This window comes from Sander vitreus, chromosome 20 (assembly GCF_031162955.1).
Source record: "Sander vitreus isolate 19-12246 chromosome 20, sanVit1, whole genome shotgun sequence".
Taxonomy (NCBI): domain Eukaryota; kingdom Metazoa; phylum Chordata; class Actinopteri; order Perciformes; family Percidae; genus Sander; species Sander vitreus.
Window position 1 is genome coordinate 3,592,661 of NC_135874.1, and position 18,925 is coordinate 3,611,585.

General features: G+C 39.3%; 1 protein-coding gene across 1 annotated transcript; it reads left to right on the forward strand.

Moving 5' to 3' along the window:
- Positions 1–4,705: 4,705 nt before the first annotated feature.
- On the forward strand, positions 4,706–17,980 carry asmt2 (acetylserotonin O-methyltransferase 2). The gene is made up of 9 exons (XM_078278040.1): positions 4,706–5,070; positions 5,175–5,264; positions 7,210–7,384; positions 8,625–8,754; positions 9,783–9,851; positions 10,527–10,645; positions 11,239–11,376; positions 11,757–11,876; positions 15,107–17,980. Exons 2-9 carry the CDS (start codon positions 5,184–5,186, stop codon positions 15,316–15,318), a joined length of 1,044 nt encoding a protein of 347 aa, XP_078134166.1. The 5' UTR covers positions 4,706–5,070; positions 5,175–5,183; the 3' UTR covers positions 15,319–17,980.
- The last annotated feature ends 945 nt before the right edge of the window (positions 17,981–18,925 follow it).

Below are 18,925 nucleotides of genomic sequence, written 5' to 3' on the forward strand. Positions count from 1 at the left end.
TGTGGGGCGCGTGGTCAGAGGTAGAGAAACACATTGGTCCAAGATGATCAGTGGCTCCGGACGGGGAAACCATTCTCTCTCTCTCTCTCTCTCTCTCTCTCTCTCTCTCTCTCTCTCTCTCTCTCTCCCCTTTTTATCTCTTGGTTTAGTCACATTGTACCTGAAACTGCTTCAGCTTCGGACAGCTTTGTCAATCAATCTTTGTGTTCAGATAATTTCCCCCTCCCTTGTTGAGAGGGCAGCGCTGCGGCCTAAGACCTAAGTGCTGTGGAAGTTGGCAGGGTGTTGCATTTTCCTGTTGTGTTTGTAGTGTATGCACTACTAGTTTTCTTTGTTTGTCACCATGTGATTGTATTTGTCGAGTAGCATTGAGTGAGGGAGGGAGGGACATTTTTCTTTTCTTTTCGGGTGGGGGTTTAAAGGTCTTTGCCATATGAAACCTGTTTTGAATCACATCAGACGGACTGAATCACCGATCGGGAATACAAAGGGAAGGTGACAAAGGCAGTCAATCAATCGACGCAATTGTTTACACGCCTCACAAGCCAGCTGCAAGTCTGTAGATTCCCCTTGAAAATGGTCCAAGTATTAATCGTGCCTTATTTTGTTTGTTGTGTCAGTCCTGACCGTTCTAACAAAGGAGGCGAGCGGAGGGATGGAGGTGTCGGGTTTTTTTTTCCCCCCCCCCCTAGACTCGGTCCCCCAGACTTTTAAGAAGGCGTACGTTCTGTCAGTCGTCCACACACAGACTGTAATATTTCCCCACTTCACAAACTTTGTAAATAGATCGTATGAATTACTCAGTGTTACTGCCATATTTATGTAGTTGATAAACTCCATATATGTATAATGCTATGTCGTATTGGCCAAAACCCCCATGGATTTTTTTTTTTTTTTTGGTTCTGAACTTCTTTTTAAATGTGGGTAAATTTCCAAAAAAATAAATAAAATTAAATTTAAAAAAAAAAGGGAGAGCTGCAAAGTGCTGCAGGGCGGGACCGGGAGCTGTTCTTGCGATTTTTTTTTTTGTTTTTGTTCGGAGACGTTGCTTATCCTGTAAATATATCTATCGTTTTATTAAAGCATGTGCAACAACACAGTGAGCTATGCCGAATTCCCACCACGTCATGTATTTAAATGTTGTGTGTGTGTGTGTGTGTGTGTGTGTGTGTGTGTGTGTGTGTGTGAGAAGCAGGAAGGGATTTGTTCATGCATAATAAATCGATTTGGTTAATAATTGAAGATGTCTGGAATTTATTTGCTTTTAGAGGCAGCGTGATTGACTCACTACCAGGAAATAGTTGTATAGTACATAAAAGTGTTTGACATTAAGTGTCTTCTCTGCTTCAGGGCTGTTAGGAAAATACAAAGGCGCAGACATTCATGTTGTGTGGTGTTTGATATTTTTTAGAAGATATGAATGCATAAAACTCAGACTTATTATCGTGATGAATTCATTTTCTGCGAAGTACAGTACTGCTGAGTGTATTTACAAGGAGAAATAAACAGGTGATAATGATAAGCATGCAGTGTTGTTGCAATGGTGGAATGTGACTAAGTACATTTACTCAAATGCTGTACTTATGTACAACTTTGAGGTACTTGTACTTTACTTGAGTCTTTTCTTTTCATGCCACTTTCTACTTCTACTCCGCTACATTTCAGAGAGAAATATTGTTCTTTTTACACTACATTCATCTGTTACAGCTTTAGTTACTTTAAACATTAAGGTTTTCGCACACAAAAGACATGTAGTTTATAAATGCAAGGTTTTATTATAAATCTACCCAACAATATATCGGCCTATAGGTCCAGCTGAAATTATTAGACCATTAAACACTTTTAACACAACTGTTTTGAACGTTTCCAGTTTCTAAAATGTGAGGATTTTTCTGCATTGTGTACTTTTACTTTGAATACTTTAATTACGTTTTCCTGATGAAATACTTTTACTTAAAGGTGCAGTAGGTAAGCCTTATAAAACTACCTTTCTGTCATATTTGCTGAAACTGACCCTATGTTCCAGTAGAACTACATGAAGCAGGTCATTAAAATAAATCCAGCTCCTCTGGCTCCACCTACAGCCTGGAGTGAGATTTACAAAAATCCACCACTCACTGTTCAGATGCACCAATCAGGGCCAGGGGGAGGGGGGGTGTCTAACTGCGTGTCAATCACTGCTCATGCACACGCATTCATTCTCCCTCGTGGGGGGAGGGGCTTAGGAGACCGTTTTGGGCTTTAGCGGAAAGGGGGGAGGGACTGAGAAGTTGTCAATGTCCAAATATTTGGCTAAATCCTGGATCTTCACAATCCTACCTAGGGCACCTTTAAGTAACATTTTCAATGAGGGACTTTTACTTGTAACAGAGTATTTTTTTTACAGTGTGGTATTAGTACTTTTACTTATGTAAATGATCTGAATACTCCTTCCACCACTGGTGTTGTTAACCAACCACAGACAGGTTAGTTAAACTAAGTTTCTAGTTAGATGATGGTTGTTCCTGCATATATTGAGAGAGCAGTGCTGTGAATTTGGAAAGAAAGTCAGGAACAAAATGTTCAGCGTGTCGTGCAGACTGCTTCATGGCAAACCTCTCATGAACCATTATCAACGCCAGATGTTGAAGAGCACACAGGGAAACTGAGGTAATAAGAGGGAAGAGAAAAGTTCAAACAGAAAACGTATCCCTAGAAAAGAGAGAAGCACTTGAGAGATTCATGGAAAGTTTCTGTTTTCCTGAAACTTTCACTACATTAGAGAGTAAAGATGTCACAAATTATGGAGCTTGTTTAAGGTGGTTTCTGAAAGAAAAAAATCCCAAATCGTTTATCTGCAAGCTCCTTTTTTTAATAATGGGTACTTAAAGGGGACAGAAATAAATGAATGTGCTCAGATGCTTTAATGACAAGGCCATGCCCTCTCATTATCATAAAGGAGAAAACAAATACAGAAGAAAAGAAATATGGAAACATAACACTGGTACAAATGATGCGTGATATAGTCAATCATTTGTATGTATGGGACATAATACAGAAAGAAATTAGTAGGAATATTCATATATTGGGTAAAGCATTCGAAACCAATAAATGAAGAAGGAAATGAATTTATAGTCAAATGAAATAAAACTAAATAGGATAGTTACATTTCATTAAATATGGAAGTAAAATAAATAAATAGGCCTTAATGAGGAAATATGTAAAACAACTGAAAGTTTATAAGAAAAATATATTGTTTATATATTTGTTGCTCATTTAATTATTTATAGGTAGGGGATATTAAGACTGGATATCGGTCCCGATACTGACAAAATAGCTGGATCGGGGATCGGAAAAATGAACAGATCCACAGATCCAGTTTTGTTAGTTTTAAAATAAATAAGAATTCAATACATTACATCTATGTTATTTTGTCTTGGTTAGGAAAGTAATGTTTAGTTAGGAAAGTCTGGTGCCTTTAGTCTCTTCCACATGGTGGAAGGAAGGCATAAGGTGCAAAAGGTATACAGTTTATTATGAATTAAACAACGGTATCGGATCAGTATCTGGTATCGACAGATACACAAAGCCCTGGCATCGGTATCGGGACTGAAAAAGTCGTTTCGGTGCATCCCTATTTATAGGCAGGGCTAGGTACCGATACCGTGACTTCGATACCGGTTCCTAAACAAAAAGAAATAACAACATTACGGCACAAATCTTTTTTATTTATTTTTCAGCTTCTGCTTACATGAGCCCCGTCTCTGTGTAACATATTTATTTAATATTTTTTTCATTGAAAAAATACACAGTATACAGGTAAACATTAACAGCACATGAATATCAGTGTACAAACTTAAGATAAAAAATTTAAAAAACATACGAAGCAATACAAACGATAATCGTAACAGAAAAAATAAATAAAAAGAGGTAGCCTACATTAAAACATACATTTCAGAATTATCGTAGAAACAGATATCTTTAAGGTTAAAGGTGTACGTGCCTCTACGACGTGTAACGTTAGACAGCCAATCACAAACATTATTAGATCTTGGTAGAAGCATGCTGCGTGCTTATTGGCTCCCTGACGCTGATGAGACGTACTCCTCAGGTATTGAAATGGAATGACGAGGCAGAGGCAGTTCGGTCGGTGCCTAGAAAGTATTTTATATGTATTCTATACTGTTTGAGCAGTATATGACTGCTCAAACAGCTTTAGTTACTTTTCAGATTAAGACATGCATACACAACGATTAGTTTATACAAATATAATACAGATGAATCTACCACATATTATAAAACATATTCAACATAGACAAATTCAAATTAGACGTTAAAATAATGCTTGTACACAACGCATGAGAAATAATAATACAACACCATAATGAAATTACATGACAGAGGCTTTTTTTTCATAATAAGTAGCCTGCTTTTGATCTTTTAAGTACACTTATTGATAATAATAATAATTACTAGACTTTTACTTATAATAGTAATTTTTTTAATTGCGACTTTTACTTTCAGTAAATGATCTGGAAACTTCTTCCAACAGCAAAGACATCCCAGGACTGCATTAATGTGCACTCATGTGGAGATGTGATGAAGAGGCAGCGTCACCACAGAGTAAAAATATGAAACCACTCTGGCATCAACAACACAGCTCAACAGCGCCCCCACTAGTGCCGCGGGTGGTCCCGGAACTGCACCGCCACACACTCAGATTTGTGTGTGTGTGTGTGTGTGTGTGTGTGTGTGTGTGTGTGTGTGTGTGTGTGTGTGTGTGTGTGTGTGTGTGTGTGTGTGTGTGTGTGTGTGTGTGTGTGTCAGGGTGAAACTAGTCGCTGTTGTTTCTTATCGGCCATCACAGCAGCGAGAAGCCGACTAGGGCCACATTAAGATCCCGCAGACAGGGATGCGTTTTACCCGCTGATGATCCGTCGACCATTTTCAGTGCATCCCCGACAAGCTCTTGAACGCAGCACCGAGGTACGCGACATCTTGGCCGTTTTGGGCTAAAAAAACAAACAAACAAAAAACAAAACTACCGCGGGAATCGGATCATCTTGGCATCTTTCCAGGCAACAACATTGGGTGAGTGATGATCCAAAAGACAGCGCGGTTTGTCCACATTCATACAAACCAAACTTACATGGATTCCTTCAGTTATCAACGTCTCTGTCTGGATCTGTGTGCAGTTGGCTACAATGGCAGAGCATCTGTCCCAGAGTGAGCTGGACTACCCGTTCAAACTTCTGGAGTATTTCAACGGCTTCAGAGTCTCAAAGGTAACTCATTTTATTAGATTTTTTTTTGTGGCTTATTTAATAAACATTTAAAGGTCCCATATTGTGCTCATATTCAGGCTCATACCTGCATTTTGGGTTTCTTCTAGAACATGTTTTCATGCTTTAATGTTAAAAAAAAACACAATTTTTTTATACTGTCTACTATAATGTCTGAATATACCTGTATGCTCTGAAACGCTCTGTTTAAACGCCCTGTCTTTTTTAGCCCCCCTCCCGAAAAAGCCCAGCTCTGCTCTGATTGGTCAGCGGATCTGGCTCTTCGCATCTGTGCTCTCAGCGTCTCTGCACAGTTATTGCAGTATGACTGTAACAGCACTGTGGCGCCACTTTCTACCTACAGTATATATATATATATATATATATATATATAGTATAGTTGTGACATCACAACAGACGACACACTGTTCATTTAAAGACACAGTTTCTGAATACTTTATTTATATAGCCCTTAACCTACTTTATAATAAAAACAGACATGGAAATCTCACTTTTTACAATATGTACAATATTTTTGTTAGTTTTAGAGGTTATTAGGCATTCCTTTTATATCATAAAATGGACAAATTCAACTTTTTACCTGATGGTGGTGCTAAATGGCAAAGTCAGAGCATCACCAAAGTCGGTAGAATTAATAATAATTAGATAATGCAGTTAGTAGTGGTAGACTGACGGACTTTGCCTTAAAGCTACGATGCTAACATGGCTGGAAATCTATCGACCAGTGCAGAGGCGTTATACAGAGGTGTTTGTCCCTCCAGGCACAGGCGTAGATTTCGCAGGGGATACGTCCCCTGCTTCCCCCCCGAAAAATAAAAATAAATAGAGGTAGGTACACAAAAAATAATTACACACAGTTCCTGTATATCACTTTACACTGCTCAGAATGGGAATATTATGCAGCATTATACCACATATACCCTTATACCATACATCAATAGACCAGTTGACAGTACATCGATGTGCAAAGGAAAATTACATCATGTGAGGGATACACTTTCAACAAATTCTATAAATATCTATCTATTACGATTATATCTCAACGTCTCTAATGGGATCACATAGAGTACCTCTTTGACCCAGTGTCTAAACGAGGGAGGTCTCACAGACTTCCAGTGTAAAAGAACTTGTCTCCGGGCAAGAAGTGTAATAAATGCTACAGCTCACTGTTCTGTCACAAATGAAGGAGATGGCTTCAAAGACCCTAACCCAGAAGTTGATAAGTGAATCACAAGACCAGAACATGTGACCTAATTTAGCTGGACTGTGGCCACACCTCAGGCACACAGGACTGGTGCCAGGATATATTTTGGCTAGTTTCTCAGATGAATAATGCAAACGATGCACAATTTAACATTGAATAAGGCCATGTCTTATGGGCTAATGACCAGTGCTGTTTTGTAGGTTTTAGACACCCTTTTTTTCATCGTAGGGTCCAGGTCCAGTATGATATCAGTTGCATTTGGCGCAGTTTGTTTTTGTTGGCGTTTGTGGAGCCTGGGCTGTCTACAGAGACGGCGTTTTTTTTTTACAGTGTGTTCAGGGGACAGGCAGCTCGCAGATAGTGAGGAGATGTTTGCTGTATGTGACAAAAAATGTTGTAGCCTAAAAAATGAAGCGTGACATCGCTTAGAGCACCTTTAACAAGGTCTCATTCTCTAACAGATTTGTTGCTGAGATGTACATGATTCCTAACAAAAGCATCCCGAAACGTGATGTTTTGAATATGCAGAAGGTTTTTACAAGACAAGGAGAATAATCATTTCCTTTACTTAAATAAAAACATTTGCACCATACATTGTTGCATTACAATTCACCAGAATGCAAGAAATTAAGTGTTTGACGCTCAACACTCGGGGAGGACCCCCTGGTTATGTGCCGCCCCCCCCCCCCAATGTTAAAACTAAACGTACGCCCTTGCCTCCAGGTGATATTTTCAGCCTGTGAGCTGGGAGTGTTTGACCTCCTGCTGAGGTCCCAGGAGCCTCTGAGTGCCCAGCATGTAGCCCGGGAGCTTAGCACCAGCGTGGACGGGATGGAGCGGCTGCTGGACGCACTGGTGGGCATCGAGATCCTGGAGGTGGAGACCACCGACGGGACAGGTGAGGAAGAAGAGCACGAGGTGATAATGTGATAGAATTGACTGCTTAATTAGCTCCGTATCAGTGTGTCAATACACACTACATATGGCCAAAAGTATGTGGACACCCGAGCCAACCATGGGGATACCTTTGAATGCATTGTGCACATTAATGAATGCAACTCTTCTCTGTGGTCAACTGTGAGAAATCCAGATGTCGGAGCTACCTTGAACACACCAACAAGGCAGAGATTAACCTGGTGATATTATATATATATTTCTTATTGTCAACGAATCCCCAAAAAAAGACCCAAACCATCAATAAATGGATAATAACAGGTAGGCCTATTGCCAAAGTCCGATGTATTTTGTTCCTGTGTGCCATCACGCTCTGTTGTTAAGACAACCCAGCAGTAATGTGAGTGGGGGTATTTCTGTTAAACATCACTTTAAAGAATTATTTCACTAAAATTCCCCCTGAAAAAAAAAACTATCTACATGACTGTTACTGTACACCCCTAGAGGTAAAAGAGGAAGTGTGTAGGATTTAGTGGCATCTAGTGGTGAGGTTGCAGATTGCAACCAACTGAACACCTATTCCCTCATCCCTTTCCTTTCCAAGCATGTAGTAGAACCTACGGTGGCCTTCAGGTAACGTAAAAACGTAAAAAGCCCAATCTAGAGCCGGTGTTTAGTTTGTCCATTCTGGGCTACTGTAGAAGCATGGTGGTGCAACATGGCGGGCTCCTTGGAAGAGGATCCGCTCCATAGATATGGAGCCAGGGCTCATTCTAAGCTAACAATTCTTAGTTTTCAGGTGATAATGCACTAATTATGAATAATATGTTCCATTTCGGATTTCGAATAGAGCCCCCTAAATCCTACACACTGCTCCTATAAGGGCTGCAACTATCTATCATTTTGTCTAAATATCATCAGGAAATTGTGAACGAAATAAGCCACTATAAGTCCAATGTGACATCATAAAATTGGTTCAAACAGTCCAAAGCCCAAAGATATATAGTTCACTATCATATGTATCATATTTTGGAAGCTGGAACCAGAGAATGTTTGGAATTTTGGATTGAAAAATGACTATGACTAATCCTTTATCTGACCAATGGTTTCCGCTCCAGCGAACTGACACTAAAACACTCGGAGTACGTCTGCGTGCATGGCTGTTGTTGATACTGTGAACGTCCCTGTGGAGAACTGATGATGCCCTGATTTAAAGTGTGAATGTGTTTTTTTTTTTAAAACAGCTTTGTACAGCAGCACCGACGTGGCTAATCTTTACCTGGCCAAAGGCAGCGGCAAGTCTCTTCACGACATGATCGTCTACCAATCCCAGACCATCTACCCGCTGTGGAACAACATGGTGGACGCCGTCAGGTTAGTAGGTTCCAATGAGGCACAGTCAGGAGACTGAATAGAGAGGCCTGGGACTGAAAGGGTTAACACATTAACCCTTTCAGTCCCAGGCCCAAAACTGCTTATTTTTCTTTTTTTGTTTGTTTCTTATTAGCTTAAAAAATGGATGTGTTGTACCTTTTCCTTTTTCAGAATAACCAGGACTTTTTGAAAATGAAGATTTATTTGATGTGAATAGCTGCTGTCAAGGCTTATAATAGATTATATACACAAGTACAATTTAATAATTTTGTTGGCGTGACAGGAATGTCGCACGGCCAGGTGGATCTGCACTGTCAGAATGGGACACGGTTAAAAGTGATGCTCAAACGTCATGATAACAAGATGCAAAAAGAGGTTACAACCAAGTGTGATAGTTCATAGATCATTACGTATTGTAAAGTACTGGAGTTTATGCACCGATCCGATACCACATCATTTTGCCCCGAAGAAAATCTACTTCTTTTTCCGTTATGACTGACTGTCAAACTGGATATTCAAAGAAAGTTCTATGGCATTCATTGTTTGTGTTTGTTCACAGAAAGTGTAACCTGAGCAAGGCTGTACAACAAAGATAGGAATGATATCACATCCATTTAGGGATAGTAGTACACAGCTGTTAAAACATAATAAAATATATGACACACTGGTATCGGATCAATACTCCGAATCAGGAAGCAAAAAATGGTATTGAACCATCTCTAACAAGGACCAGGGCTATTCATATGTTGATTGACAGTGAAAGAGACCATTCGGTTTGTCAATTAAACACTGTAGTGGTAGCAGAAGAAGCCCAGTTTTTCAGACTCATTATTTTCAGACTGAAGAAGAAGAAAGCGCAGTGTAAACATACAGTAATCTAGGTTAGCTAATGGCCTCCAAAGCTGCGACACCTCTGAGGAATGTTTGCAGAACTAAAACACATTCTACAGGAAACTAAGAGCAAACATTTCAATTATCATAATTTTTTCTCGAGTACAAACAGTAGTGTGTTCTTTCCCACCATGCAGGGAGGGGAAGAATCAGAATGAAAAGACCTTCGGCCTTCCACCAGAAGATATTTTCCAAGCTATTTACAGGTTGGTGTGGATTTTGTTGCTTCAGATGCCTTAAGTCCCTGATACACCAACCCGACGTCCGACTGTCGGCAGAAAAGGCAGTCGGACTGATCAGTCGGCTCCCCGAGGTCCAAAAAGTGCCTCTGAACGCACCGAAGTGATGCTGACATGAGCGTACGTTCTGCGCGTGCGTGAGACGTAATATGTCTCGTAACAGCAGGCACTGCTAATCGCCGCTAATCGGCGCTAATCGGCGCTAATCGGCGCTAACATGTATTGTCGCTCAAAAAATGAAAACCGGAAATGACGAACACGTCATGTGGGTCTGGCTTCTCCAGCCGATAGTAATGGCGGCTTGTTCGAAATACGATCTCATATTTTACGAAAATAGTTCACTGAAACGTGTTTCTGAAAACATTTTAAGGGAGAAATAGGCCGTGCAGTTGCTGAATCTGTCTTCATTTCAGATCGACAAAGGTCAGTTTAAAAGATTTTCGTCAGATTTCATCCCGCTCGCCATTTCTGGGTTAGCACTCCACCAATCAGATTGGTCACTGAGTCCGACTGCCCGCCCTCCGACCCAGCAAGTCATGTCGGCCAGATTGTCCTCGCCAGGTTGGTGTGTCAGGGCCTTTTAAGTGTGTAACTTCATCGCTTTTAGCATTCTTTTATGATTCTGTGAACTTTTCCACCCAGATCAGAGGAGGAGAAGCTGAAATTCATGGGTCTGATGAACTCCTCGTGGGTTCTAGACGGACACGACATTGTGACGGCGTTCAACCTCTCCTGCTTTCAGGAGATAGTAGACCTTGGAGGTAAGAGGTTTAATTCCCTTTATGAATATTTATATATTTATTCATGGTTGAACATTGTAGTTCGCATTATTGATCGTCAAACAATGTGTCTTTTTGACCAAATGGAAATGAGAAAATGGCAAAAATGTATCAATAGGAAAGTTTTTGACTAAATTAAAATAAAATGCAATCAGTACATCAATAGGCAAAGGAATGACAAATGTTGGTTACACTTTACTTGAAGGCATCTACATAAGAGTGACATGACACTGTCATGAACGTGTCATAAATTAATAAATAATATAATAAATAATAAACAAGTCATAAACGTTTATGACATAACGCTTCTTTTAGTGAGTGTCATTCGGTTTTTGTCATGAAAAGTTATGTTTATGGTTAGGGTTCATGTGTTATGACAGTGTCATGTGTTCATGACAGTGTCATGTCACTCTTATGTAGATACCTTCAAGTAAAGTGTTACCAAATGTTGACAGACACAAACAAAGATCAAACTATTGTTTTAAATGAATGAATTAGAATTGTATTTCCCCCTGTTATTTAACAGTAAAGAAAGTGAATTCCTGTTGACCTAATTCTGTCCGAATAACTCCCAGGATGCACCGGTGCTCTGGCCCGTGAGATGGCCAAGGCTTACCCGTCCTCCTCCGTCACGGTGTTCGACCTCCCGCAGATCGTAGAGACAGCTCAGAAACATTTCTCTCAGGAGAACAACACTGTGGTGTTTCAGAGTGGTGAGCCTCATTATTCCTCATTATACCTCATTATACCTCATTCAAAGTAGAGTCATTTTGGAGGCTGTAGTTTGTGAGGTGTTCCTAATATTCTTTACACCCTATTAATATGAATGAGGGCAGAGTGAGCATATCATAATCGCCTCTCTCTATAACAGTACAATTCAACAGCAGCACAAACTGCAACCTCCAAAATGACCATAACGTTGAATCAACACCTCTCCAGAACAAAAACAGAACATTATAACCCTCGTGAAGGATTTGTTGCCGGGCTGTTTTAGTTTTACCGAGGTGTTCCCTAATAAAATGGCAGCTGAGTGTGGATTTTAAAAAGTAGTGGTCGCTCAGTCACATGGGTTGTGTTGTACATGTACATGCAGGAGATTTCTTCGGTGAAATCCCTCCTGCTGACCTGTACGTTCTGGCCAGAATCATTCACGACTGGCCTGAAGAGAAGTGCCTCACACTGCTGAGGAAGATCTATGACACCTGCAAACCAGGTGAGTGGGTGTCAAGGGTGTAACTTTGGGTTCAACATTGGGGGGGTTAAGATCTCCACCTATCTTGCGAGGCACTTTGTTTCATCATTGGGGGAACAGATTCTAAACAGTGGGTCTTTACCCTCCTGTCGCCCTCGGGTCAAATTGAACCAATTTTCAAAGTTTCTTTATCAGAACATTTGGGTTTCTTTCAACCTGATTGCCCAAAAATAACACAGATGGTTCCATAAACCGCTCTTCGTAAGTAAAAGGAAGGAGCAATTGAGTACTTTTATTGAATTTTGAGTATTTTATTCAATTTCATAACATTATTCTGACTAAACTTTGACAGTCTTTGATTATCCATCAACAGACGTTCCTCTGATCTTAACTTTTAAACAAAATAATTCATGATTTCTGCTTTTATAACACAGAAAGTAGGTTAGTGTTAGTGGTGCATATACTGGTGGTAGTGAACAAAAGCGCTGAAAATGTGGAAAAATTTGACAAAAAGTTGTAAAAAAAACCCCCAGCAAAATATGTGGTAAAATAAGCTATATTTAAATAAATAATATGCTGTGTGGACTAGCCAGACCCTCCTCCGCAGCGCTGTGGAGGAAGGTCTGGCAATGCGAGACTAGTAGAAGAGTAAACGCCCCTAATCAGCTGATAATAGGAAGCAGGAGAAGACTGAGTAAGTAACATAAGATAGTCTTCCCAGCTGAATTCAAGCTAAGCTTCATGTGTCATTATGCACTGGAGGAAGATGATGAACAGGGTTATCAAGCTTTTTACTCGTCGAAACAAGGGTTCCATGGCAACATAACAAATGCACATTCAATGTTTTTGCAATTGTTCAATTGCCCAGCCTTATTTAGCCATGTGTTTATACTCCCATCTTCCGACAAAATGGAGTGGCTGTTTAAATCTTTGTCTCTAAAGCATGGGAAAAACGACAAGAAGGTTTATTTGTTTAATATATGTAATTTTTGTTACTATTCTGGCATAGACAGACAGACAGACAGACAGACAGACACACACACACACACACACACACACACACACACACACACACACACACACACACACTTTATTGATCCCCAAGGGGAAATTCAAGGTCCCAGTATCAACAGTCACACACAACATACACATACATCATAAACAGGATGATAAAATAACAAATCCACATGAATAATATGGACACTAAACAAAAAGATACTAAATAAAAAATCCCCATGAATGTATTAAGGGATGTATAAGCATGAGACGCTTGCAGTGACAGGGCAGGGACTGACCCTGTGATTCAGTATGCATGGTAAGGTGCTCTATGAGAGTGTGTGTCATGGTGGTAGTGCAAATAAGTCCAATAGTGCAAGGATAAAGTCTAGAGACCAGCATTAAATACGGACAATGTAATATATATTACAATATAATCTTGTCCCTTGCTGTAATTACTAGTGTCTTGTAGGCTTATGTGGGCTGGGCATATTGTCTTTTTATGCATGACACAATAATAAAATATCATTCATTCATTCATTCCAGTACTAGGTACAGTCAGGTCCATAAATATTGGGACATCGACACAATTCTAATCTTTTTGGCTCTATACACCACCACAATGGAGTTGAAATGAAACGAACAAGATGTGCTTTAACTGCAGACTTTCAGCTTTAATTTGAGGGTATTTACATCCAAATCAGGTGAACGGTGTAGGAATTACAACAGTTTGTATATGTGCCTCCCACTTTTTAAGGGACCAAAACTAATGGGACAATTGGCTGCTCAGCTGTTCCATGGCCAGGTGTGTGTTATTCCCTCATTATCCCATTTACAAGGAGCAGATAAAAGGTCCAGAGTTCATTTCAAGTGTGCTATTTGAATTTGGAATCTGTTGCTGTCAACTCTCAATATGAGATCCAAAGAGCTGTCACTATCAGTGAAGCAAGCCATCATTAGGCTGAAAAAATCTAAACAAACCCATCAGAGAGATAGCAAAAAACATTAGGTGTGGCCAAATCAACTGTTTGGAACATTCTTAAAAAGAAAGAACGCACCGGTGAGCTCAGCAACACTAAAAGACCCGGAAGACCACGAAAAACAACTGTGGTGGATGACCGAAGAATACTTTCCCTGGTGAAGAAAACACCCTTCACAACAGTTGGCCAGATCAAGAACACTCTCCAGGAGGTAGGTGTATGTGTGTCAAAGTCAACAATCAAGAGAAGACTTCACCAGAGTGAATACAGAGGGTTCACTACAAGATGTAAACCATTGGTGAGCCTCAAAAAACAGGAAGGCCAGATTAGAGTTTGCCAAACAACATCTAAAAAAAGCCTTCACATTTCTGGAACAACATCCTATGGACAGATGAGACAAAGATCAACTTGTACCAGAGTGATGGGAAGAGAAGAGTATGGAGAAGGAAAGGAACTGCTCATGATCCAAAGCATACCACCTCATCAGTGAAGTATGGTGGTGGTAGTGTCATGGCGTGGGCATGTATGGCTGCCAATGGAACTGGTTCTCTTGTATTTATTGATGATGTGACTGCTGACAAAAGCAGCAGGATGAATTCTGAAGTGTTTCGGGCAATATTATCTGCTCATATTCAGCCAAATGCTTCAGAACTCATTGGACGGCGCTCACAGTGCAGATGGACAATGACCCCAAGCATACTGCGAAAGCAACCAAAGAGTTTTTTAAGGGAAATAAGTGGAATGTTATGCAATGGCCAAGTCAATCACCTGACCTGAATCCGATTGAGCATGCATTTCACTTGCTGAAGACAAAACTGAAGGGAAAATGCCCCAAGAACAAGCAGGAACTGAAGACAGTTGCAGTAGAGGCCTGGCAGAGCATCACCAGGGATGAAACCCAGCGTCTGGTGATGTCTATGCGTTCCAGACTTCAGGCTGGAATTGATTGCAAAGGATTTGCAACCAAGTATTAAAAAGTGAAAGTTTGATTTATGATTGTTAATCTGTCCCATTACTTTTGGTCCCTTAAAAAGTGGGAGGCACATATACAAACTGTTGTAATTCCTACACCGTTCACCTGATTTGGATGTAAATACCCTCAAATTAAAGCTGAAAGTCTGCAGTTAAAGCACATCTTGTTCGTTTCATTTCAACTCCATTGTGGTGGTGTATAGAGCCAAAAAGATTAGAATTGTGTCGATGTCCCAATATGTGTGTGTGTGTGTTTGTGTGTGTGTGTGTGTGTGTGTGTGTGTGTGTGTGTCCCTCTGGCAGGTGGCGGCGTCCTGCTGGTGGAAGCCATGCTGTTTGAGAACAGACGAGGGCCCGTCATGGCTCAGATCTTCTCCCTCAACATGCTGGTGCAGGCCGAGGGCCGGGAGCGCCCTCCATCCGAGTACATCCGCATCCTCAACAAGACCGGCTTCCACAACGTTCAGGTGTGCCGGACCGGCAAGTCCTACGACGCCATCCTGGCCATCAGATGAGCTCAGGACAGTCCAGAGGCGTCCCTCAAAGTCTGGGGAAAGTAAAGAAAGGTGATCTGGAACTTTCAAGGCTTTGAAAAGGTTTGGAGGTGGACATAAAACATATTAAGCTCTGAAAAAACAAACAAGTGTTGCCAGTCTCAGTGCACATGGATCAGATACTAAAATAATCGCAATTTTATCGAAATCGGAAAATAGACTACTACAATATCCAAATCGCAAGCGCAATGTTTGTTAAAGGCAAAATACAGTATGTGTCAAACCATTCTGAATTAATTTTTGTGGTGCTGCAGAGACATCCCGGCCAGAAATCGTATTCTACAGACTAAAGAAAACCTCTTTGTTTGGGACAGATGTTTGCGAAAATCCCACTATAACGATTTTAATATTTAGAATTTTAATATTTTTCAATGAAAATGAGACTAATGATACAAAAATGATAATGTCCTCCAATATCGTGAATCATATCGCAATATCAGTCAAAATAATCGCAATTAGATATTTTCCTCATATGGTGCAGCCCTACTCCCCAGTTAATGTTGTGTGATGTTTTCAGGCGTTGTGATTACAGTTCGACTTGGGTTTTTTTTTTTTCAAAGATCGTAGCAATACAAACATTCTCTGGATTAAACTTCCTGCTGGAAAATGTTTGTGATGAATACTTGTCTCTATAGGTAACATATTTCTGTATCTTTGTAATCAATTTAGGTTAAAGGTATACCATACGATACTTCTCTCATGTCTGTACGCTAAATATGAAGCCACAGCCAGCAGTCAGTCAGTTAGCTTTGCTTAGCATAAAGACTGGAAACAGGTAGAAACCGTTAGCCTGGCTCTGTCCAAAATCAGCCAACCAGCACATCTAAAGATCACTGAATAACATGTCATATTATTACAAAGGAACCAATGCAGTATCTGTTATTGGATCATTATTATATAATGGCACTGATGTGGCCGATGCTGTTTTTTTTTTTTTTTTTAAGAATTGTGGAACGTTTACAGGCTTTGCTTTTTAGGCTGGCCCCATTTGAACAGTGTTTTAAAGCCAACCATGTTTTTACTTTGTTTCTTTTTTATCGACATGCTAAAAAATACCAAAATCTGCTCAGTATTTGCAGTCATATCTTTTTGAATATCAGCCGTTCACAACCTATCACACATACCAGATTTAAACAGAAAATAGTGACGGGTATGATATCATATGATAGTTTTATCATTGGTGACAGTATTTCTTTAAAATCATGGAGGGTGTGTTCCAAAACATTATAAACCAATTATTGACAGATTTGGGATAGCTTTTTTTTTTTATTTATTTTTTTATGAATATTCAGCCAAAATATTGGGGGGCTACAAATCGTATACTACAGACTAAAGAAAAGCTCTTTGTTTGGGACAGACAGCAAAAATCCCAGTATAATCAGGTAATATCATCAGTAGGAGAGCACCGTGAAGATAAAAAGTGTGATTAGTTCCAAACAGATGTTTTGGGCAACAGCGTTGTTGTCAGTTTGCACACTGTTGAAGGAAGTCTTTCGCAAAATGTCTGTGTATATTATTTTTTTCAAACTTATTTTTGAAGTCAAAAACACCAAAAGTAACAACATCAACCCTGTTGCCATGAACCATGTACATATCTCTACATACTTTGTGTATATTGTCCATGAATGGTAAAAACATCCATAAAAAGAAAAAAAAGAGGGGAGGCAAACCAACTGCCATGTTCATTATTCCAAAGAATATATTATCCTTTTTGTCCATCTTGCAAAGCATAAATCATTTCTTAGTCTTAGAAGACACGTCAGTCTTTTCATCTCCTGGGTTGTTTTGGTGATTTCAACTCAAGTGTCTGCTGTAGTGTTGGTAGATATAACCTCTAATGCAGTAAAAAAAAAAAAAAAAAAAGATGACGCTTTAGAAAATACAGATTTCTGTGTATGTTGTGATATTGTGTTACTGTGTGTTCCTGGCTTTCCTGTTTACTGTGATGAGTTCAGTTTCCCTCTCAGACTGCATGTAAACCAGACTCTGCAGAACAAACCTCAGTTTACCTCCATTATTCCTCCACTGGTGTTTTTTATTGGTATTTGTTGCATTTCAACATCTCGTGTTTACAACAGAAAGTAATTTACATCATCTCAGCTCTAAACAAGTACTGCAAATGTCACATATTGAATACATACTACAAAACCGTGTAAGAGGTGCAGGAAACATTTTCCTTTTTTTGTGATCTGCCTGTGTGTCATAGATGAGGAGCCAATGCAAAATGTCATACTGTTTGATAGAATCATTTTGAATCAGCACACGGTTCTGTAAGCTTGTTTCCTGTCCTCTGATCATTCCACGTGTGGGCAGCATGCATCCTGCAGATTAAATCCGAGACATACACTACATCTGGTTAGTTCTTTCTAAATAGTTCATTCAACAAAAGAAAAAATATATTTAAAAGCAACATGCGTGTGTAAAAAGCCACCAGGTGATGGATTTTGACAATGCAGTTGTCTTTCTATTGTTGCAGTTTTGTTTTTTGTTTTTTTATGTCATGTAGCTGCTGAAATGACTCCAAAATTAAACATTGGTTTGTTAAAGGACAACTCACAAACAATGACATATTCCATCTTTATGTATTTCAATGCTAACAATAAAAAAGTAAATACACCCAGAAGTGTGCATAAGACATCAGTTTTTCAAAATATATTTCCATTATAGCATATGTTTAGGGGATGATTTGCTTACGAGTATTGCTGTATGTAATGTACTGTATGTCTGCAACCCTGTCAATAGAATATTTGATAAGGTTGAATTGTCTTAACTTGTAGCTTTGTAAGAAAATGGGTTAATATAACATTTCTGGAATTTCCTTTGAATGATAAAAAAAACAACTATTGTAGGCTATTTCCTTCTTTTAAATTCTAGTTTTTGGTGTTCTGTTTCTTTAATAGATAAAACGGTGTACTTTCCATTTACAGCATGGTACTTTCCATAAAAGGAGTCAATGGGACAGCTGCTTCATGCACACTTATAATAACAAAGTTCACATTATCCGTTTGTTGACACTTAACCTGGCAACGTGACACGGAAACATTTATTTTAATCAAGAACATTGATACTACAAAACAAGAATGGGACAATGTACTCATCATATAACATATCTAATATAAAAGTGTGACAGTAATTAAACTTTATAAAAAATAAACTAAATTACAGGGGACATTTGATGATGCATACTATGAAAAATGTATACACTTATGAAACAATATTTAATAAGCCACATACCAGGGTGATACAAATTACAATTAATTATAAGTTATAACAAAGGAGGTGACGTTTTGCAGTAGTTGTATGGCTTTTTGACGAATTTCAATGATTTGACAAAGTATTTTATTTCATTAATAACCCCTATGGAATTAGGCTTTCTGTTTTTCCACTTACAAATATGGAAATGTTTCTTTCCCATAAGAATGACTGTATCCATTAAAGAAGATATGTAGTTGTTAAGATTTTCCATATAAAATATGACATCCATTAAGCTGAATATGGGAATACTGACATTGGAAACATAATAATGAAACATGTTTTCCTGCATTGGGAGCTGCAGGATTATTGGTAC